The sequence below is a fragment of the Solea solea genome, chromosome 15 (assembly GCF_958295425.1).
Source record: "Solea solea chromosome 15, fSolSol10.1, whole genome shotgun sequence".
In the NCBI taxonomy this organism is placed as follows: domain Eukaryota; kingdom Metazoa; phylum Chordata; class Actinopteri; order Pleuronectiformes; family Soleidae; genus Solea; species Solea solea.
The window spans coordinates 24,300,005-24,324,709 of record NC_081148.1 but is presented as its reverse complement, the minus strand read 5'-3'; the positions used below and the strand labels follow the sequence as shown (position 1 = coordinate 24,324,709).

Sequence of the window (24,705 nt, the reverse complement as noted above, 5' to 3'; positions counted from 1 at the left end):
CATGGGAGATAAGCAACAACCGCGCCGTCAATACTTTCATTTTTTTTATTAATTGTTTTTCGATAAAGGGACAAAATGGGTTTGTGTGAACAGGATTTATGCAGACATCTGCCAGAAAACACAGACAGTGGTTTTCCCAGTACAACTGAACAGAGACCCCAAACAAGTACATCAGAAATTAAAAAGACCCTAGGTTTTACAAAAACAAAAGAAATGACCATTGGCCATCATCATCATTAAAAAAGAAAAAAAAAGAAAATTATATCATAGCCAAAAACATAACAAATAATAAAAAAAAAAATAAGGATCCATCCCATGCGTCTGTTTTGAACAGACACACGTTATAGGTTTGTAATAAATAGTAACTCCCATAGTAAAAGATAAAGTTCAAGTTCAAGTTACAACAAACAGCTCTCAGGACAGGAATAGAAAAGGCTGATAACAAAATATTCCGCATTGCCATTTACAAAAAAGTCTCAAACTCAAGCAGGCGTCTCCACGTCCCCCAGGTCGCTCTTGTTTTTTTTCTATTATTTATTAATATTTTTCTTTTTTTAAATATGCTTTGCATATGAAAGTATATACCCAATCTAAATATAAAGCACCATTTAGAATTTTGGCAATGAAACGACAACAGAACAAAAATAAAAATACAAATTAAAAAAACGGCAAAAACATTAAGTTTCTTTCAAAGTGTATTTATTTTTGACGCTTTTTTTCCGTAATCCATGTACTGCATATGAAGTTTTTTTTTTCCCCTCTCTCGCTTCTCAGTGTTGGAATGTCGTCAGGTGGGAGGAGGAGCCGGGGGCGGGGCTCGGGTTGGGGGGGTGAGAAAGACAGAAGCACACAACAGAACAGGCTGACGTCGGCTTGCATTTACTGCATATGAGAATGGCAGCAGGGGCGGAGGAGGAGGCGGAGCCAGGAGGAGGAACCCAGAATTAAAAAAAACAAATAAAAAAAAACAAAGAAGATATGTACAACCACCTGTGTGCACAGGAAACAGCGCGGTGGCCATTTTATGGCCCCGCAGGTGTCCCCCAATGCCACGTACTTTAGCTGCTTTTTTTTACTTTTTTTTTTTTTACTTTTATTTCTTTAAACATACAAATAATTCGCACTATATTATCCTGCCAAATTAAAAAAATATACTGTGGCAGCCTGGGATTTTTTCACCTTTTTTTTTTTTTTTTTCACCTTTTTCTTTTCTTTTTTTTTTATTCCACTACCAAAAAAAGGTATGGTAAATACCTTTGAGAGAGCACAAGCAACAGTTAAAAATACGAGCCTCAATATAAATACTATAGTGCCTATTCTAAGTGAACATTGAATTCAAATACAGTTTCTAGAAATACAGGAAAAAAGTAGACCATAAATGTGTTTTTTAAGCATAGGAATCGACATGACTGTGCATTTTTCCTATATTTGTAAGTTCTTTATTATATATTCATATATAATCTTAAATCATTTCACCCCAAATGCAAATTGTATTTCAACCTGAAGAGCTGTGAAGAGCCAAGGCAAAAGAAAATTAAAAATGAAATTAAATAAAAAATGAAAAATACAAAACAATCACAGAATTTTTTTTGTCCATTTGTTTGTTTGTTTTTTCATCTTTTTTTGTTTTAAATCATTTCACGTAGAGTGTGGGCGGAGTCTCTGACAGAAACTTAAACGTAGTTTCCACCCAACATATAGTTAATTAGCCAAATTAAAAAAAAAAGAATTTATACAAAATATAATAAAAATAAAAGAGGTTCTCGCAGTGTTTGCTGTCTGGCTGTCAACGTCTATAGATTGATCCGGTGGCGATGGCAACAACTCTGTGATACAGTTTGGTAAACAAGCCGCTTTTTCTTAATTTACAGACTTTGCAACCAGGGTGAAATTTTTCAACCCCAGATTAAGAACTCTTGGCGTTTGAAGGAGCAACAAACTGAGAAAAGTGTTGAAAAGGTGAAAATGGCAAAGAGGGGTACAGAGGTCAAGGGTGTTGAGGTTGGAGTTGCTGACAACAGATTATGGCCCAGTCCAAAACCACTCTTCATTATCCATTTTGGGGACCGTCCCAAACCACGTGTACTGCCTTATTACAATCCGAGCAGGAAGTGCAACATGAGAATGAAGGAAACAGGCTATAAATGTATTTAAGATCAAACTCTCACATTTGTTTTGCTCATGCTAACTTTATAATCTCCTACAAACTCACACAATCTATGCTGTTCACACACGAGTCCATTATTTTAAAGCTACAGTATGTAACTTCTTTGGTTTGGTCTTTGTCAAGCTCTTTAATCGAGCTAAGGCCGTAGTCCGACTAAGACAGGCAATCGGACAACTCGCCAAGTCCGAGTATACATGCGAGGGAGATCAATCAATTTATTGCCCATGTACGTCTGACTCCGCCTCCTTACACTAGGTGGCGCTGTATCTCTCAAACAAAAAACAAAACAGTGAGACAGATCATGCCAAGTCCGACTCCAATCTGACTAAGCGCATTTATGCAGGAGTAATCCGACTATGAATCCCATTATCCAGGTATGTTAGTCGGACTAACGTGTTTACATGACATTACGAAAACCAAATTATTGTCTTAGTTTGACTAAAATTGGACTTCTCACACATGTAACATTATTAAAAGTTAAAAGTTGGAAATTTAACTATCTCTGAGGGAGCGTTTGTGTGTATACAGCAGGAGAGCAGGGGCGGGCGGGGACAGGAAGTGTTTATCCCGTCAAACTACTGAACATCACATTGCTGTTTTTAGCAACAGATTTTGCTCTTGAAACTTTTCATGGTTGCAGCAATCTTGCTTTAGCTGTTGCTGTTGCCCCGCGTCTGTCTCTATAGTTGTTTGATTTCTGGTGCTTTTTTTTAGCAATCCCGCAATCTGTTGCCACATCTCATGTTGCACGTGTTGATTGCTCAATGATGGTGACCTTCTGCCCTGAATCATGAGTGTCCTTCACAGTTGTAGTGAAGTGGTTAGTGGGTAGGGAGTGGTTTGGGACTGCGGCCTCTGTGTGCCATCACCCACGTTATCTGACAGCATTTCAACAATTCTTTACTCCCCCCTTCCCTCCCTCCCACTTCAGCATAAACTTGTAAACTGGGAGAAAAAAAATCGAAACAGTGCACTTCATGTATAAATGTCAAGCGATAGCTTTGAGACCTAACTCGTGTACCAACATTGCATCAGTGTGGGACAATGAAAGAGAGGTGTCAGCGTGACAAGTGCGATGCTATCAACAGCTTGAATGAGACTCGACATGGACAAAAAAACCAAAAATAACAGGAAAAAGTACCCTTCTTTTTGGGTGTAAAACAAAAAGTAGGAAACAGCAAACATGTGCCCTGCATTAGCCTATGCACACTGATTAAATTTACCGCATTGTCACTCTTTTCAAGAGTGCAGCTATCCTTTTTTTGTCTGCAATTCATAGTTAATAACCCTGTTTTTGATACTAGCAATGCAAGTGAAGGGGAAATCCTCCGTTGTACGTATGTAGCTTTCAGTTCTGTGTAGCTTTCTGTCTCCGTTTCATAAAGTTAGCCTCGCGTAGCGCTCATATTTACGTTCCCGTATGCATTGTTCCACACACTGACTGACTGACATATATCAAAGTAGCTTTTTTTGTTTTTCTGTTGTTGTTGTGTAGGTTTGTGCTAACGCAGATACACGACACGTCCTCCGCCGTCCGTCCATGCGTCGTATCCCTCAAGAGCAGGGATTGTACGTTACAGATTTATCTCCTTACCAGAAACAAACAAACAAACAAAACAAAAAAAACAACATAATAATTCAGATATACACAATACTGCTTGTACCATGCTTGCCATGAATTCCACACATCAAAGATTAAGCCTATTGAACATGTAATAGGTAGCTAAATGATGATTGATGAGATCTTTCGTTAGTTGTCACAGCCCATTTGAGCAGTCAGGTACTTGATGCAAGAACCTTAACCCGGGTGGCTTGAACCTTTTAGCTTTATCTAGCATGACCCCAAACTTATACCAGATAAGATTACAGCCAATGCAGTCACGTAATATCAAAGGCACTCTTTCTTTCTTTCTTTCTTTTTTGTTTAGTTTTAAACCAAATGATAGTACGAATTTCGAGCTCACCCTTGTCTTTTTTAAAGAAATGTTTGAAGGCTGTCGTTAATTTTACGTGTAGTTATCAAGCTAATGTTTGATTTTGTGTTCTTTCTTCTTTTCTTTTTTTAAAACCCTGTGTGAACATGGTGTCTTTTAGAAAGATCAGGATAAGTGCATTTTCCAGGGTTGTAAGAAGAGGGCAAAGATTGCTCACCTTCCATGTTTACAAAACCAAACTGTACATGATATGTGTCACAGAATGTATGCAGCATGGATGTCTCTTTCTTGTCTTTTCTCTTTTTGGAGAATAAAAAGAAAAAAACAGAACAAGAGGAAAAAACAGCAACACATTTACTCAACAAGTAATCAACCAGGGACAAGTTCTTTTCTCTTTTTTTTTCAATTAGCAAAAACATACTATGCATGCTGACTAATTCTTAAAAATGGAAACGGAAAAAACTCAGAAATAAAAAAAAAGAAAAGAAAATTGTACACAACATGTAAATTATTGCACAAGAGAAAGGCTCAAAGTTTTGCGTCAATGCAAGAGTATTGCCCCGATACAGATCATGCATTCAATGGGTAATGGAGGCGGGGTGTGCTGGTGCAGAGCACATGGTCTTAAGCTTCCACCGGACTGGTGAAAGTGGAGTGTTTGGGGTTTTGGGGCAAATCTACAAGGAGCTGGGAATAAACAGGGGACTAATGGCGGACATAGCTGTGTGGGGGGGGAAAAAGGTCCCATAAGTTCGGCCTTCTACTCAGATTTTATTTCGGTACTCAAAGGACGGTCACTGTGCCATTTTTTCATGTGTTTCTCCAGGGTGCTGTAGACACTGAAGGGCATCTGACAAACCTCACACTTGTACACGTCTTTGCCCACCTGACCGTGGGTCTTCATATGGCGTGTCAGTTTGGAACTCTGCGCACAAGCGTAATTGCACAGCTCACATTTGTACGGTCTCTCCCCCGTGTGGCTGCGTCGGTGTACCGTGAGGTTACTGCAGTTCTTGAACACTTTGCCGCAGTACTCACAAGTGTCACACCTGCGGCTGTCCTTGGAGCTGGGCCGCCCGGGACCTCCAAGGTGCGGGGTGCTGCCCCCACTGCCGGTGCCGCTGCGGCCCGACATCCCACCGTCCAATTCCCCCGGAGGAGTCGAGAAACGCAGACTGCCATTCTCTGAAGAATGCTCTGACGAAGAGGTGAACGGCGATTGTCTGGAATCCCCAAAGTTCAGAAAAGGGTCCTTGAGTTGTCGGGAGGCGGCATAACCTGCCAACCACTGGGAGTAGACGTTCTCTGTGTTAGGGATCGTGGGTGTGGGCAGGTCAAACTCCTTTTCCAGCTTGATACGTTTGGAGAAAGGACTGATTGGACTGGGGCTACCTAGAAGCAGTTTCTTAGAGAGGCCGACAGAGGCCGATTCATTGGGGGACGCTCCCCGCCCATTTACTGTCGAGACAGAACCTTCCTCCCCACGATCCGTTTCCAGGACAGAGACTCCATCACACATGTCACGATTGTGGTGGTGGTCTCTGTTGAGGTGGTGGTGAAGGTGGTTCTCCTGGGCCATGGCGTTCCGTTTGTGTGCGTTAAGTGCTTCGCTGAAGTGCTGCATGCTTGCGGCCAGACCCATTCCCTGCATCACCTCGGGTAATGATCGAGGGATGGATACGTCATCGGCCAAACTTCCAAGTCGGGTTCCGATGACGCCGTTGTTTTCATGCTGCCGTGCTGTTTCAAGATTCAAACCAAAGTGGTAGCTGTTGTTTCTTCTGGGTGCCCTCTCTCCATTTTGATCCTCTTCCTCCTCTATTTCTTCTTCTTCCTCTTCCTCCTCTTCTTCCTCCTCCTCTTCCTCCTCCTCCTCCTCCTCTTCTTCCTCTTCCTCCTCCTCACCGTTTTCCCTTCGCAAGCGGTTATTCTCACTTTTCAGCTTGGCCACGACTGACTTTAGAGCACTGCTTGCACTACCCATGTGCTCGCTGGTGCCAGGCTCTGGAGAGGAGGCCATCGAGAGCCCGTCCTCTGACTTGCTTGCATTCGGAGAGGAGGATTTGTGCATGTGAGTCTTCATGTGACGTTTCAGTTTACTCGCCTGTGAGCAAGCATGATCACACAGGTGACATTTGTACGGCTTCTCTCCCGTGTGACTGCGCCTGTGCACAATTAGATTACTCTGGAACTTGAAGGCCTTGCCACAAAATTCACAACACTTTGATTTCAAGGGGTTGGTGGAGGAGGGTGTCACCTCTCCTGAAGGAATAAGGGGAGTCGGGGTAGTCTGTGAGCCCACAGGTGACTGCAGGGAACCTGGAAGAGGAGGTGGGGTAGCAAGATATGGAGGTTTGCTGCCCCCTGCTCCTCCACCTGCTGCTCCTCCACTTCCTCCCCCTGTCTGGAATGGCTGGAGCAAGCGTTGCATGGGGCTGGGTCGGCTGGGGGACAAAGGGGGAGTGGACCCTGAGGCGTTGCCCGCCAGCTCCCGTAACCGCCGTGAGAAGTCCATGGTAGGAGGTGGGTCCAGGGGAAGAGGAGGATTGAGGCGCAGCACCCTGTCAAAGGCACTCGGGTGGTGGGCTGCCAGCGCCAGCTCCTCTGGGCTCAGGTGATGGGGGTCCAAGTGGTTCCTCGGAGGCGGGCTGAAAAGAGGCGGTGTGGGAGGGAATCGCTGAAGATGGCCCCCACCAGCTGTGGCAACAGCACCGACTCCACCCCCAAGCCCAATGCTGTCCCGTCCACCTGAGCCCGAGCCGGGGATGCGCAGGAGGTTGAAGGGGCTTGCATCTGGGGGCAAATGGAGGCCATGAAGCGGGGGCTGAGACGGGCAGTCTGCGCCTCCACCCAAAGAGGAGGGTCCACCCATGCGTGGCGTCAGAGGGCTGCCGTGTTCACTTTCCAAGTAGATGCGGAAGCCGTGGTTATTCTGGGCGTGTTGCAGCAAGAACCAAGCGCTGCCGTACGACTGCTTGCACGTAGTGCAGGTGTAGGTGGTCGGCTCCTCCTTACCTGTTGAGACAAAAGGAAAGACTCGTGTCAGGAGGAGTTGCAACCATGACGTAACACCATCACAATCATTTTGGTGACCTTTGTTATTCTGCCTGTTTGGTCCTCATGACTAGACACAATGTAAGGGAGCATTTGAGTGTATACAGCAGAAGCGCAAAGGCGGTCGGAGACAGTCGTTTATCCAGTCAAACAACTGAACAAGGTTTTTTGAGCAGAAGCATTTACTTCTGAAACTTCTCGTAGACGTTTTTAGTCTTTGCTAGCACAGCGTTGTTATTGCCTCTCACTGTCTCGACATAACATGAATCACTTCCTGTGTGCAGGCATGACACTGGGGGACACAACATCCAAACACTGCTGTATTGAGAAAACAAAGAGAGAGTTGTGTGGAGCTGATCAGTGATTATAATGGAAATTTGTTTACATTTAAAAATTATGGTATGACTAAAGACAGTTTATCCACAGTCGTCTGCACAGAATGAATGAAATTCATTAAGGCCTAGAGCGTTTAAATCGGCTGAACTCATCTTTCATTTAAAAACCCTTTTAGCTTTTTTTTTTTTTCAAAAGTGGTCGGCACATGATGTCGAGGTCTTTGCACATCACAACAGCAGCTCTTATTGAGGTCATGCCCCACATGAGTAGCATGTGAGAAGTAGTGTGTGTGTGTGTGCATTTGTTCTTCGTCTCTCGCAGACTGCTCTGGGACATCGTCCCTCCCTTTGGACTGACTGTGAGTCCTTCTATTGTCAGCAGGAGAACAAAGCAGCGGGGGCCGTCCCGGTGGACGAGCACTTCGCAATGATCTACCAAAAACAGAGGCTGGCAGACACACACACACACACACACACGTAGCAACAACGAGGAGGCAAAACTGAAAAGAATCCTAATTTACTGCTTCCTTATTTCTGTGGCAACAGCATAAATACAGACTGCAGAACCGTGTTTTCCCAAACTTTCTTTGTATGGGGAACAACTTTTTAAAGACGGCACAACTATCGTGACCCCAAATCACAGCATGAATCACGAGCAAATAATGTACCGACGAATGTACACAAGCCATATATGTGACACCCAGTATCATTTTGAGTGGCTAAATGGATGAATGAATGACCTGAAATGTCATTTTGATGCATGTTATTTAAAAGATCCTAAAGAGATCTTAAATAAAATAAAAAGTGGGAAAAATTCAGACGAATTTGTTTGGGCACCCAAAAACCAATTCCCATGACCCAACGTTTGGGAACCACTGCTGTGGAACATATTGTTATTGTTAAAAAGCAGAGATTTAAGAGGTTAGATTTTTTTTCAGAAGCTTGACTTCTGACTGGTAGATAAATGTAGAATTGTTGATCATGTGACTTTATTAATATTCAAAAATCAATAGTCTGTCCGACAAACAGAAAGATTATGAGATAAAGTCCATCATGAAAGGGTGAAGTCGTAATGTTTGCTCTCCTCGCATCCTCAATAGATGCTAAAACCCTCAAGATCTGATTTTAGACCATTTAACCTCCAAGGACTTTGCATGTTTCCATGTCATTTATTTATGTCGATAGCAATATAAGTTTAGTTTGAAGTGATGAAGATCACAACAACAAAAAACATGCTGTCAGAGATGATTTCATAAACTGTAAAAAAAAAACATCATTCCCATTCAAATGTATGCAAGTTTATGCCGGCCCACTTTGTGGTGGAGTCAGACCCTCTTGTGCTCTTTCACCTCACACACACACACACACACACACACACAGATCAGACGACCACAGCAGCCGGAACAAAGTGAAACATTTACATTCCGACTGAAAAAAGAAACCCTAACCCTCCACAGTGTGAATCACACAGGAGATTTTTTCCCTCAGGAAAAAGTGCTGAGTCATTTTAAGAAGTCCAACCCTGAGACAAATATTTAAAACAATTAGTCGTTGTTGTTTTTTTTGTTTTTAAACGGCCCCGGCGACGGTGACCTGCGGTCGCACCTGAGAAGCTTGTGTAATCCCGTTACGGTGACGGCGGCTTCGTTTCAACGAGATTAGACGTTGAATTGAGCACGTTTTCGGATTATGTGGGTGAGGGTGACAACATGAACGCGGAGACACACATTCACACGCTGACACACAAGCAGGTTTAGTCCACATTTGTACAATACTACAAAAACTGTAGCACAAAACAGTGAAACTAAATGATAATTTGCCATTAAATAATGGTAATTCCTAATGTTGTGGGGAACTAAATCATGTGTGTGTGTGAACTGCAAAAACATATGTACCAGTGTAATTAACTTGAATTCAATGTATTTATCTCATCACACCATTTTGTTTGACATATTTACTTATTAAGGCTGAAGATACTTAAGCCAATAGTGGCTATATTCTCTTGTTTTTTTAGAAGCATTTTTTGCAGTGTTGTGTGTGTGTGTGTGTGTGTGTGTGTGTTGATGGGGATCCTGTCCGTCTCTCCATGTCATGTCTTGGTGGGAGATTCTTCTTCTTCTCCTTTTCTTTAATTATCCGTCCTTTGTGTCATCACTGCATGAGTGTGTGTGTGTGTGTCCATCTCTACTGTACACACACACACTCGTCTCCCACATCATAACCAACAGCTAAATTATGGATCATTAAAATCACCACAAATTGCCACTAATTGTCGGCACCTGCATCGTGCGTCTAACCTGTGAATATCATTTGCATTATCAGCCCCAAAGAGGCTGCAATTATTTATTTATTCATCTTTGTTCCCGCGGCCGGTAACAAGATAATCCTGAACAACCCAGGAAATCACAAAGCTAGACTGTTTTATTATTGTTATTGTTGTCATTTCACCTTTATTATCTTACATTTTAGACACTTTTATTTTGCCTTTTCTTTAAATAAATAAGTCACTCACAAACGTCAAGTACAGACATTTTGTTCATTAAAAACATGACTGACAATAATAAACGTCATATTAAGGAAAGAGGAAACTGGTTCCTCTCAATGACGTCATCATTATTGATGAAATAATGAACTTAACAGAAAGGCAGAAAAGAAAGACTAGGACATTTATATTATCATACTATGTTTGTCGTCTTGACGCACGGTTTAATCCGGTTCAACAAAGCAAATCTGATTGATTACAAGGTTCCTAACGGGACAGGAAGAGAAATACAAATCATATTTCTGAGTAAGGGAAACTTAATCTTTGCTTTCCTGTTTTGTGAGTTGTAATTCTGTTTAAAACGGCTCACGTTTAGCAGCTGTGTCTTCAAATGCGGCGCTCGTTATTCTGTTGACGCACGAGAGAACGTCTGGGAAATCAGATCCACGTCCATAAAAAATGCTGATTTCAGTTTTCTGTAAAGATTATGGAGTTTACTGGACTGTCCTGAGAGTTGAAATGTTCAGTTTCTTAAAAATTCTAGATCTTTGAGGGAGTTTTCTTTTTAAGGTTTTGGAAACACTTTTTTAAAAACCAAATGTTCCAAATGCTTATCAATGAATTTTGTGAAAAAACTAAAACAAAATGGTGAATTAATTCAAATTTACCAATTTGTATGAAAACAACTTAAATTACTCAGTTAATTTAAGTGTTTCCAACTAAAGTCATTTTTCAAGTGACTGCCCTTTAATGACCAAATAACTTATCGATTAATCAGGAAAACACAAACCAACGACGATCATTTGCTGCAGAGAAATTCCCCAGAGCTTCACAAGAGGAAAAACACACTTTTGTGTCCAATAAAATGTTGACAACAACAACAACAACAACAACAACAACAACCAACCAAACACTGAGCAGCGTGATCACTCCCTCTCCCGTTTGACTCGTCGCTCGGACTGAAAGTGTAAGGTTAATGGATTTTAGAGTAGGCGACCGCTCGCTCCACTCTCTCTCTCTCTCTCTCTCTGGAATATACTCCCATCAGACACTTCATTAGGCAAACTCTCCAGCACGCTGAGGCAGAAAAAATTAAGTGAGAACAGAAGATGAAGACGGATACGAGTCCGGCGAAGAGGAGAAGGAGAAGGAGAGAGGAGAGACAAAGTCATTGTTCTTAGTTTAGGTGAAGCTGCTGCACAGATGGTTCACTGAGAGGCAAAGAAAGAAAGATGACGGTGGAAGAGAGCGAGTAAATAATACTATTCTTAACACTCTCAATGCTACAATGACAAGCACAGGCATTAAGTCCTTTTAACGCGAGTCTATTGCCTTGAAAACGTACAGTACGCGGCGCTCAATGGACGAGAGAAGCCGTTTAACTCGTGTTTCACGACTCCTTTGTTCATGTGTGTGTGTGTGTGTGTGTGGCCCTATCCGTCCACAGTAATCAACACCAGCCTGTGACACACAAAGAAAAACAGATACATGTACATTTATGTGTTAAAATAGTATAATAATCCCTTAAGCGACGTAAATTGACTCCAACGCCAAAGTCCATAGAGAAAAATCGTCTTTTTTAAGCCGACGGTGACGCAGCACCTGCTGGTAACTCTATGTCAACAAAAACATCCCAGTCCTGTTGAAAACGGCCGTCTAACACTGAGATAAAGCAGAAAATGTATGTTTAAGGACATCGCTCACTTAAACTGGCACATATTTTACTCAAGTGGTTGAAATCTGTGTTGAGAACCAGCCAAGTGATGGAGGAGAGTGTCAATATCTCCTCAAATGACAATTAAAAACACCTGAAGTATCACAATAAAATCCAGGAGGCTGCTGCCTGGAAGCTCCTTCCATCCCGGACCCATGGCTGGATCCTTTAAAAGCTTAAATTTAAAGGTTTTTATTGATAGTATTGGTATAAGTTTGAGAGAAACCAAACACAGTGAGGACACGTGGATTATTTCTTCTTTTTTTTACTCGAGCAGTTTCCGAACGCTGCTGCACATTTTAAAATGCTCCGTCCTTACATCTCTGACGCGAACACCACGAGGTCTTCAGGTCAGAGACTGTTTGTCAGTTGTTCCCAAAACAGAACCTTGAATGAGAATGTTCCGTTCTTCCACGACAAAGCTGGACGTGAAACAAAAATGGAAGCCAGTAACTCTTCCACATTATCAGTCGCCTCTCTAATTTCTAACTTCCTCGCCTTTATCTCATAATCCTCCCTCTGTTCCAGGACCTCTCCTCCTCCTCCTCCTCCTACCTTCCCTTCTTTGTGTGATATATCGGACTTTGCCTCCCTCCCCACCTCCCCACCTCCCCCCCCCTCTCTCTCTGTCTCCATCCATCCGTGGCTCTCCGGCAGTGTCCTTGGCCGCGTCCACCTCTGGGTGAGATGATAGTAATTGAGGTAATGGAACATCGCTGAAACAGGATTAGGTACGCATACTGGGAGTGAGAGACAATGTCCCTTAATACAATTTGGGATTTCTGTGTGAGCCCGAGGCTTTCAGGACCTGCTGGTTATATTTACATCTGGGCATCGACGCTCGACCCCGATCACCTCACGCTTTACCTTCAAGGGACACTTTTTTTCTTCTTCTTCACGCGACACTATTTTTACTCCTCGTCAGGCCTTTGTTTCATTATGAGCGGGGAATATTTCTCTTTATTGCTACAGTCTTACCACGAACCCAGACTCTGTACTCTGTGTGCATAAATCTGACCTCTGACCTCTCATTTGTATACATTTTGCTGGGCTAAAACACAAGTGAGGCTGCAGAACGTTGTGTTTTTCTTTAAATCGATTGGTATATTTTGGATCCAGAGGGAAATGGAAGTCCAGCTTCTCCGACATCGTCAGAGAACTTAGGGCGGAAGTCGCCGTAGGAAAATGGAAAATGTGAAAAACTGTGAAATATTGACATTTTTCTTGTAATTTATGACTTTTTTCATGTAATATTTTTATTTTGCCCGACTTTCCGAGTTAATAAGTTAAAAGAAAAGGGTAACAGCAAAATGTAATAAGTGATTAATAACAATATAAACAAGAAGAGAAACAAAATATATATAATGAATAAGGTAAAAACAATGTACTTAAACAAATGTGGGTTAGAGGTTTGAGACTCACCACACTGTGGCAAAATATGATAGTTCATATGAACTATCATATTTTGCCAAATTATCTGTACTAATTAAACTTAATGAACTGTTAATGCAGTTCAAGGAACAATAATTGTAATTGTAATAATTGTAATAGTCCTTTAAAGTATAACTGCAGGGAAGTTTCTATAGCTGGAGGATTTATGGTCGACATCATACTCATATTTGACAGTAATTACAGTGTAGACACAATATAATCATTGTGTAAATATGAGTTTGTGTGTGTCTGATACACTGTATTCTCAGTCTCACACACACACACACACACACACGTCACATGACTTTACGTCTGAGCCGTAACTGATACACAGCAGCGCCCGGCGAGTGGGAGCAGAGCAAATGACTTTAAACATTATCGACTGCTCTGTCGTAACCCGGCCTCGCTCCGTCATCACACACACACACACACACACACACACACACTCCTGCTAACAACTCTCTCTCTCCTGCTGCTCCCCCAAAAAACCCACTTCACCACTTCACCAGATCATTGTCATCATGTGAAAATCACCATTAAAGTCGCTTTAATGGTTCTTTCCATGTTTCACTCTCAACAACCGACCTCGGAATGTACATGAAACCATTTAAAGGTCCAGCGTGTAAGTTTTAAAAAAAAAAAAAAGGTTTTACTGCCAGGAATTGAATATAAAACCCATAATAAGTGTAGAACTATTTTGGGGGGTTTTATATCCTCAGAATAAGGATTTCACGTTGTAATTATTTAAGCCAGAAAAAGCTCCTTTAAAGGAGGGACAGAAACAGAACACGCAGCAGCACAATTTGACAGAAACTATAAGAAAACTATCAACTATCATGATATACGCGGTAAAACGGAGGAGAGGAGGATTTATCAATGAATTAAGATATCTACGTACAACCATACTCATGTGATATTCTATCATCCAGTGAGAAAAATATCTCTTTTACTTTGGAGAATTGAACAAAACACAAAATTCTGTATGATGAAAAAACTGCTACCTCCTTGACTTCTTTGCTATTTTTTTTAATGCTTATTTATTTTGCACAATAAAGATAAAGATGTACGAACAATAAGGTAAGTTTACTACAGAAGAGACTAAATGGCCTCTATAGTTGGGCAAAAAGATGGTGTATATCGGTTTCACCTCGAAAAGTCAGATTTAAAACATGCAGGAGCAATTTCACGATGTATAAGAATATTTACATTGACTAAAGTATGAACTCAACACAAAAACCAAGCTGCAGTGTCCTCCTTTCTCCTCTTTTCATCCACACATGAGCTCGTCTCACTAACTGGACAACAAACACTTGGAATGCAAACAGTGGCAGCTGGTGTCCTGTCTGCTCACTGACGAGAGTGGCACGACTGCAAATGCTCAAAGGGGACGACGGAAAATCAGCCTCTATTACTCGTCTGGTGCCGGCGACGAGTCGGTGGCTACATCAAAGACAGGTCTCTGGAAACACTGCAGGTAACAGTATGTGGAAATCCAGGAAAACATGAGCTGTGCGGTCAATTTGGTGAAGAAGACACAAACTAGCCTCGCAGGGATGACTCCACTTCTTCTACAAATGAGGTTTTTATTTGTGCATTGTGATGTTTGTCGCTGCTTCCACCCAGAAAAGGCAAAAACAGCAAGTACAACCTGCTTATTCAAGCGTGCTCTTTCAAAGATGACAAAGAACTTTGTGGAACTGAAAATCCAACAAGAGACCACGTCCTTTATAGTTGTTTTAAAAGAAGAGGCAAGAATTTGACCAGTTCTTGTTTGCTTGGTTTACCAATATTATGGAAATCCACTCTCTGTGTACTCTATGTAGTCTAAATACTCTATGAGCTCTATGTACTATGGTAACTCGATGTACTCTAAGAGCTCTAGGTACTCTACCAACTCTACACTCTACATGCATTTTCGAGGTACTATGGTAACTCGACCTGCTCTATGAACTCTAATTACCCTGTGAACTTTACATACTCCATCGGCTCTATGTACTCTAGGTATTATGGTAAATCTACGCAACCTATAAACACTATGTACGCTACAGAACTCTACCTGCTCTGTGAACTCTAGGTGCTCTTTGAACTCTACATACTTTACTTTATGAACTCTAGGTGCTCTTTGAACTCTACCTACTTTACTTTATGAACTCTACCTGCTCTGTGAACTCTAGGTGCTCTTTGAACTCTACATACTTTACTTTATGAACTCTACCTGCTCTGTGAACTCTAGGTGCTCTTTGAACTCTACATATTTTACTTTATGTACTCTACCTGCTCTGTGAACTCTAGGTGCTCTTTGAACTCTACATACTTTACTTTATGAACTCTACCTGCTCTGTGAACTCTAGGTGCTCTTTGAACTCTACATACTTTACTTTATGAACTCTACCTACTCCTTTTCTATGTACTCTCCATACCATAGCAACTCTGTGGACTTTACATGCGCTATAGACTCTATGAACTTTGCACACACAATGTCCTCTACGTACTCTATGTTCTATGCATGCTCTACATACTCTATGAACTTAACATGCTCTGTGTACTCCATGAACTTTTTTGTACTCTACATACTCTAAGATCTGTCGCTCTCCATCACTTTATTGTGAAAATCAGAAGACAGTTTGTTGTATTTAAATCACTTCAAATAGACTTTAAGTCAAAGAATATATACGATATAACCAGGCCTCTCACTCTGAGCACGTACAAGAACTTAAACTAAAGTGTTTCCATGTCAGACTCTTTATCGTCGAATCTTCTAGCTCGAGATTCAGAGCTGTTCTTTCCACCTTCATCTGAAAATAACTCTCAAAAACGCAGGCCTGACAGTAACAATGAGGTGTTTTCATGAAAGAGCAAAAAAAAAAAACATGAATGTGTTTGAATTATCTGAGACTACAATGGGTTATTGAGCCTGGCTGATGGCATGGAGTGTGTACGTGTGTGTGTGTGTGTGTGTGTTAGAGCCACACACTCGAGGCTGATGAGTGAAAATATCAATACCGTCTGTCCCAGTGTGTGTGTGTGTGTGAGAGAGAGAGAGAGTGTGTGGGATATATCAATACCTTCTGTCTCTGTGTGTGGAATCCCTGCTGGGCTACAGACTGTGCTATAATCTACTCGTGTGTGTGTGTGTTTGCCTGAGTTCACGTGTGTTTACATGAGCTTTTATCAATCCAGAAACCCCGAATATTTGCCAGGTGACAAATTGTTCTTGTTCTTTTTCTTTCTCTTTTTTCAAAGGACACACACACAAACACACAAACACACACACACACACACACAGTCACAGTGTAATGTAACTCATAAAGTTCTAATGACACAGCCCGGGCCCTTTAACTGTGTTTATAAATGTAATTAAATGGCCTGGCCTTTGTAGAAGCTTTCAAGTGCAATGCAGCGACGATCCAACGTGTGTGTGTGTGTGTGTGTGTGTGTGTGTGTCCATTTGGAAGAGCAGTACTCATGATGGCAGGGACAGCCTCCACTTAACCCTAAACCACCATGGTAAAATTACAGAGCATCCAAATTACAGCACTTATGTGAGCAGAGAGAGAGAAACAAGGGTTTGAAAGAGGAAACTTGGTCTGGACACACACACACACACACACACAGGGTTCTCAGTGACTCAGCTTTGCGTTTGAACGCAGAAACTTTCTTTCAACTGTTAATCTGCTGCAGATTTGTGACCTTAATCTGATTTGATGTGGTCATTGTTGAGGGGCTCAATCAGCTGATTACGTCCTTTTGTCAGAGCCAGCGCTCGCCCCGTGGGCTCGAAATCACTTACACAACATCTTTGTTCTGTAAGCGACGACAGGTTTGCTGAATCAGAGACATCGTCACGAAAACGCCTTAGGTGCCGTAAACATTAGTAGTAATAGCTTGACTTTGAAATGTGAACGGTAGAGCTGCAGAATAAGGTAGAATGTGTTATGGTTGTTTTTTGTCTATTTTCATAAATAAACATGTCAAAAACACAATTATTTGGACAACAAACGAAACATATTTCTCATCTGAAATGGAAGATTTTGGGGTCAGAGAATCCCTGCAGCAGATTTTCATCATATTTTACAATGTACCTGCAATGTTGTGAAGGTTTCCATTATTTAGGCAATTATTTGTGCATTTGTACATTTTAGAAAGGTAAAAATGGGTAGAATAAGTCCCAACTTCTATATCTTGAAGTCAGGGAGACGACCGGACACTTAGATTATTATCTTACAAGCTGAAAATCATGCAGATCAAACAACAAAGTAACAAACCAAGCCTCAGAGTTCACGTTACTCCACTCACAAGCACATCCATCCATTCATTTTCTGCCGTTTTATCCTCCACAGGACGGTAATAGGCGGGGTCACACCCTGGACAGTTTGCCAGTCCATCGCGGGGCAAACAACCATTCACTCTCACACTTATGGTCAATTTACAGTAACCAATTTTTACCTAATCCCCATGTTGCATGTTTTTGGACTATGGGAGGAAGCCGGAGAAGACCCACACACACAGGGAGAACATGCAGACTCCACGCAGAAAGGCTCTTGTTCCACCTGGGGCTCAAACCCGCAAAGGCAAGAGCACTCACCACTTCATGTGCCATTAAAAGTACTGAGTTCAGTGCCAACCCTCCTTGGCAAAAACAGCCGTGGCGCTAGGGCGCTCATCATCGTCACCTTTGCTTTGAAGCTGAACCACTTGCTGTTTGGCTGTCAACAGTCAGGGCAATAAAAAACATATCCCAAAGGTTAATTTCAGCAGCGTTTTCTGACGATAACCTACATAAGAACAGGTCGTCACATTATTCAAACAGCGCAAAGGTCGTGGTTCCTTTACATTTTCTTGTTATTTACATTTGATCAAGTGCATGTGCATGTGCGTGCCTCAGCTCCACAGGCGCCGACACACACCGGAGCTTTTTTCCTGGACATTCCTCCGCCCCCCCCGGCTTTTGTTCAGAAACTGCAGGGCTAACGGCGCAGACGGCTCCAGAACCAGAAGAAAAAAACAAACCAGTCCTCTCATCCTGCAGTCAATCCCACCCTGGCTCATGTGTTCAGGCAACACAATGCAAAGCTTATGATGCAGCGGGGGGGGGAAACTTTTGGACGCCACTTAAACGCATATTTCTGCAAGATTAACACGGACATGAATGGGAAGAGTTGTTGTGATCTAACCGTCTTCTGACCTCGTGTGTCTGCTGAAAAAAAATAACGTCCTCACAACGCCTTTAAAGATCCAAAACTAACAGTGACGCTGATGTAGAAGTGTGGTCTGCTGCTGAGGCGGAAACATCAACCCCGCCTCCTCCTTCTTCTTCTTCTTCTGCTCTTTCATGTGACAATTTGGCCTCAGAGACTTGCGAAATACAACATTATCACTGATACGTCAACAAATAAAAGAACAGAACCTAGAAAAAACGGATGCTGACCAGCACGGACAATGTAGACAATGATGTCGTAATTTAGTTTACTCCTAAACTGTAGGGGGAGCTCCGCAGATAAAAAAGAAAGCTTTAAAAAAACAACAACACACGATTAACGGAATAAACACAACAGCCGGAAACAACACACACACACGCTCGTGTCACAAATCCCTGAGACACACTAAGAGGAAAAGGAAAGGATTTTCTTAAGGCTGCTGGTCACTGAAGACAAACGCACACACACACACACACACATACATGCAGAAGCCTGTCTGGTATTGAGTGACGTGCAGGGACCTGCAGCAGCTGCCCAGCAGGACAATTCACTTATTAGAGTGTGTGTGTGAGTCGTGCAGTGACCACAGTGGGAGATCACTCTGACACCTCCACTGACCGGAGACACACACACACACACACACACACAGAGATTCATTTCCTGGAAACTAACTCTACCCTTAACTTTAAAACATGTCTTCACCTTCAAATGTAGTCATTGACGGACAGGATTTTTGTCCCCATACGGAAGACAAGTCCCCGTAATGTGACTGTGTGGACAGATTTAGTGTCCCCACAACATAGGGAATACCAGATACACACACACACTTCCTCTATGTATATAATCCCTCCTCTGGTCAGCTGCTTTCATCCCTCCATCTGTCCGTCAGCGTTGCATACAGGTGGCCGTCCTCTCTCCCTCTCTCTCCATCACTCCATCCCTCTCTTTCAGTTTTTTCCACACCTCCCACACACTTCGTTTCGCTGCCTCTTTTCATCCCGATCGTTTGGCAACATAACGACACGGAGACGAAGAAGAAGAATCGTGAAAATCTAGGAGAGGAGAGGATAATGAAACCGCTCCCTCCCCATTTTCCTCCCTCACTCCTTCCATCCTTCCCTCCTCTCTTTTTAATCCCCCCATCATCCCCCTCCCAGGTGGGAAGCACTCAGCTCCGTCTCTTTAATTGTATTCATCCGGCCAGGCCGATCGATAAAGGACATATTTAATACAAATTTATGACTATTAGCCATCAGCGATAAAAAGCCTCTTTTTTCATCGATAGCTCTATGTGCTGTGTGGTGAAGGAGAGGAGGAGGAGGAGGAGGAGGAGGAAGGAGAGGAAACACAAACCAAATCCTGCTTTTAACACAAACAGCCTCCCAAAGTCTCAGTGTCCAACCTTGGAGTGATCGAGTTTAAGCTGCGATAAAAAAGAAGTATTCTCTTACTTTATCTGGAGCATTTGGGAGATTTATTTTGTTTTTAGACTTTTTACTTTATGTTCAAATTTCACAGCATCGAGTCCAGAAAAGCAGCTTTTTATTTTCTACCATTGAGCAGTGACAGATCAGCATCTACGACGTTTGCTGTGATAACTCTCTGTCTTGAGCTTGATTTATGTTTACTGACCAGTTGTAGGTTTCTTTGCAGCATAGCCAGTTGTTGACCATGAACAACTTTTAGTACAAATTTTAAGTCACAAAAACGATAATTTCAGTGTCAAACCTGTTTGATATTTTTACGACTCAGCACAAAACATCGCAAACACAACAGCTATTAACTGACGACGTAGTGTCCGTCAAACCACGCGGGATTCTGTGAGAACCCGAACCCTGGAATCTACTCCCTGACCAAGTGTGTGGTCCTGGATCGTCTAATCTGTGCTTCCTTGGGATTAAAATGATAAAAATCTGTTAAAAAGTTTGTTGTGTCGTCACAGAACAGCCAATAAGAGCGCTCTCGGTCTGTGTGTGAGTCTATACGAGGTGTAGAAGTGTCGTTCTCCCTCTTTTACAACACTTCATTTACATTCTTTTGAAAGGATGTTATGTCATTAATGATCAATGCTGCAAATAAGAAGGAATCCACTTGAAATACTGAAACACGGACACTCCCTGATGTTTGTCTCCCAGCAGAGGTCAAATATGAACTGCCCCTGATCTTGGTCACTGCTCTGTCGCCCGCGGAGACAAAAACAGCAAAGGGAGAGCGTTTGCGACGAGATAAAGCAACAGAAGAGCAGCGGCGCTCCGTCGCAGCCTTATTAACAAAACACTGAGCTCCTGATTCATTAGAGCTGCAGTCACTACAGAGCGAGAGGCCGATCGATGGCCCACACGTCTTCTGCAGGAGGGGAAAGAAAGAAAGAAAAACTCAGAGAGAGAAAAGAGAAGACAGGGGGATGGAGAAACAGGGAGGAAGTGAGACGAGGCTGTGAATATACGGCTGTGTTAACGCGAGGCGAGCAGCCAGTTTTACCTGCCTCTTTAAATTCACTGCTGAGCGAGGCGGCCGTGACGGCTCCCGGAGAGAAAAACCCCCACGATCACCGCCAAAGGAAATGTGTCGCCCTCCAAGAGAAACAAGGTGTGCACACGCTGGAACCACAGACAGCAGACGGACAGACATGTGTGTGTGTAGCTTTGTGAGGACATTTTAGTTCACTGTGAAGCCACAGTTTCTTCTGTTCTTTAAAAATATAGTATTTTATTGTAACATTAGAGTAAAGAACTGTGATAATCACAGGATTTTCCTGCATAAATATTGGTGTTAACCTGCAAGAATCACTAGGGCTGCAACTGACAGTGATATTCATAGTGGATTATTGTCTCCATTAATTAATTATTTGTTAGAATTCTTCATCAGTGAGTCCCAAACCTCAGAATGATGATGTTTTAATTGATTTTTTTGTCATGTAGAGCAAAGAAACATGAAAATATTTACATTCAGTTGAAAAATCTTTCTTTTCTTTTTTCAGTGAAAATTCCCTTCCTCTTCATATTCAATGATTCTGTTGATTATTTTCTCGATTCATTGATTAATTACAATAAAAGCTTGTAAAACATTGATTAAACTAACAACAATTTAGTTTATAAACCGATCGATCACCTTTTCAAACAGTCTTCAGATTAGTTCAGTCATCCGACACAGAGGTGGGCGTGGCCAGCAGGTGCAGAGAAGCAGCTCATCAGAGCAGGTTCAGGTGAGTCGATGGTCAACAGCTGCTGCTGGTTAGGATTTCTCTTTAAAAGCAGAAGCAGAGCCGACATCGCGAGGAGAAGCTTTTCTCTGACACCTGAAACTGTGAAGTCTCTGTTTTTACGCTGGGTTTTGTGTTAAGTTTGTGTTAATAAAAATCCCTGTAGCTGTGAGTGACCTCACCTGTCTGAGAAAAGTCTGTTTCAAATGTGAATGTCCTTTGAATGTCAAACTAAAGTAAACACCAGCTTGTTGCTTCAGGGCAACACTGTTAAATGACACATTTTCAGCTCTTGGTTTTAAACAAAGCACCAAAAATGTTAAATGTAAATAATGTTTTTATTTGATGTAGCAAGTTATTTTTGTTTCTGGGTCATTAAATCTCCTTGAGTCCATGTCATACATATTTTTTCCTTTTAAAGCTGTAGTTCCTAACTTTTTAAAGCTATAATACGTATGTTTTTTAAAGCTGTAGTACGTAACTCTTTAAAGCTGTAGCATGTAACTTTTTAAAGCTGTCATACATAACTTTTTAAAGCTAAGGTATGTAACTTTTTAAAGCTGTACTATGTAACCTTTTGAAGCTGGGATATGTAACTTTTTAAAGGTATAGTACATAACTCTTTAAAGCTATACTATGTAACTTGTACATATGAACAAATGACAAAGTCTATCAGCTCCACACACGCGATTCTTTTTCTGTTTCTTTTCGTTACTGTGTTAAGATCTTGTGTCACCCGGTGACATTGCTGCACTGCGCACAGGAAGGGATTTTTCAGCATCGACAGAGGAAAGAGGCAACATTGACCTATTTGACTGAAAATACCAAGAACAAAATGAAAAGTTTCATTAAATTAAATTCTTCTGCTCAAAAAAAGAGTTGGATGGTATAAATGCTTCTTGTCCCCGCCCACCCTGGCTCTGCAGCGGTATACAAACAAACGCTCCCAGGTTTGCCACTTTTACTTAACAGAGCCTCCAAACAAATTATGTTACATGTTTTCTGCTCAAAACTCCCAAAACAAGCAATAATAACGTCAACAAACGCCACAAATCCAAATCTACGCACTGCAGCTTTAAGTCTTACAGCAGCCAACACTGTCATAAACAGCAGTTTCCTAAAAAATGACGTTCCCACACAACTAAACACAGCTAAACCACATTCATTATGTTAGTTTTTTATGGTTTTAACCACCTGTGGTGCTTTAGGCGGAAATGAGAAAAATGATTGTAACCTGGTTAAAAACGTGGTTATGGTACAAAAGACACCTGGTTATGGTTTGTATTATGGGTTACAATTCCTTTATAATGTCCTTTATAGAATTAAAACACTTTTGGTTGTGCCACTATTTTAATACATCATAAACAAATGTAATCTGGGAGAAAATACATTCAATAAGACATTTTTCTAAATTTCCCTTTAAGAGAAACTATACTATCTATTACTGTAGAACCTACTTAACATGGGCGGAGTCAACTGCCGTGACGTGGTTTTATACACAACACAAACTTCCATTTCCAGAACAACAGTTGAGCTTCTTATGGGTGACATCACTTGTTTGACACACACACACACACACACATATGCGGCAAGTAAATAATTAAGAAGTGTGAAAAGCAACAGAGGAGAAAACAAAAGAGGAGGGAAGGGCGGAGGAGGAGGAGGAGGAGGAGGAGGGATCAGATTCCGCACACGCATGTGACAAAGTTGTGTGGAAGCATTTCTGTTTGTGTGTTTGTGTGTTTGTGTCTTTTTATTGGAGCCCAAAGATGCTCCATTAGTGATTTGGAAAAGTGATGTGTGTGTGTTTGTGTTTGTTTCGGGGGGGTTGGTATTCCCATCAGGCCCAGTAAGTGCTGCACACACACACACACACACACACAAACCCTAAACAACCCCACCCTCATGGGCACAGCCTGGATGCCCCACCCCAGCCTCCACCATCCCCTTATGCTTATCCCACCTAGGACAAACCTAGTAGCGCCTCTCAGCCTGGTCCAAAAACACCACACACACACACACACACACACACACACACACACAGACAGACACACACACTCAAGGTCCACTAATGACCAAACCCAAACAGCTCCCAAACAGCTCTGAAAAGCTATTAGGAGAGGGCATTTTGATGGGGAAGTGATTTTTATTTTTTTTTATACGCCATTAAAAGCCATGGATAAAATGGGCGTTCGCGTAAATACAGCCACAGGTCGGAGGGAGGGAGGGAGGGGTGGATGAGGGAGGATGGAGGAGAGAGGGGGAGACAGGCAAACAAGGATAATTGAGAAACCATACTTCCCCCCTGAGATAAAGGTCGAGCAGGAGAGTCCACGTGTTGCTCTCTGAGTGTGGAGTGAAGAGACTTTTGGTTTTTAAAAAGTTTGTAACGTTCCATGTTGACATTCAGTAGATTTTACGATTAAAATCAGGGTTTGGGCTTCATGACAACTCCTGTCCACTGTCAACAAAACCCCCAGGAAACACTAGAATCATATCATATATCTTATTATAATATTGCATCGTAGTGAAATGGTACTCTTACATGACTCATGCATCAATTAAACAATTAAACACTCAATAAAGGTGTAATTGTTATTCTGAAGTGTAATTTGAATCTACAGCAGTTAAATATAAGTATACTCCACGTGAGAACAAGAGGGACGGCAGGAAAAGCAGATTTTTAGCCACTTAACGAAAGGTTCACCATATAAAAATGTATAAATATGTGTTCATTATCCTTGCTCAAGAGAGAGAAACGCTCACTCCCCATGCACCAAAGTCCATAGAGAAAACTGTGTGAGCTAAAAACGACAGTTTTCTCTATGGGATTTGGTGCAGGAGAGTGAAGGGGTTTCCAAAGCGACACAAACTTGAGTCTCCGGTGAGAAAATGTTACAAATCTTATAGAGAATGATGTTTTTCCTTCACATCACATTGTACAGTCATACAAACTCCACCAATGACAGCTTTAAAATACGCGTCTCGGTGTGCGAGACGTAAACAAAGGGAGGACAAATGAGTACACGCATGAAATATTAAAGTCAAACGACCTCCTCCGCAGGATTAAATGTCACACAGCGACACACACACACACACACACCATGTGTTTGTTTGTGTCATCGTCCTCTCAAACATGTTTTCCACTTAAACGCAGCTCTAAAACAGACCATAGAGATCTGTCACTG

The 24,705-nt window shown here is 42.0% G+C and overlaps 1 protein-coding gene across 2 annotated transcripts in view; it reads right to left on the bottom strand.

The window, feature by feature from the left end:
* Nucleotides 1-2,632: 2,632 nt before the first annotated feature.
* LOC131474047 (B-cell lymphoma/leukemia 11A-like) overlaps nucleotides 2,633-24,705 on the bottom strand; it is a 59,073-nt gene continuing 37,000 nt past the window's right edge. For both annotated transcript variants that reach the window (XM_058651772.1, XM_058651773.1), the window contains exon 3: nucleotides 2,633-7,116. In XM_058651772.1, the coding sequence (XP_058507755.1) occupies nucleotides 4,862-7,116 (2,255 nt within the window). In that variant the 3' untranslated portion in view covers nucleotides 2,633-4,861. The remainder of the gene's footprint in view (nucleotides 7,117-24,705) is intronic.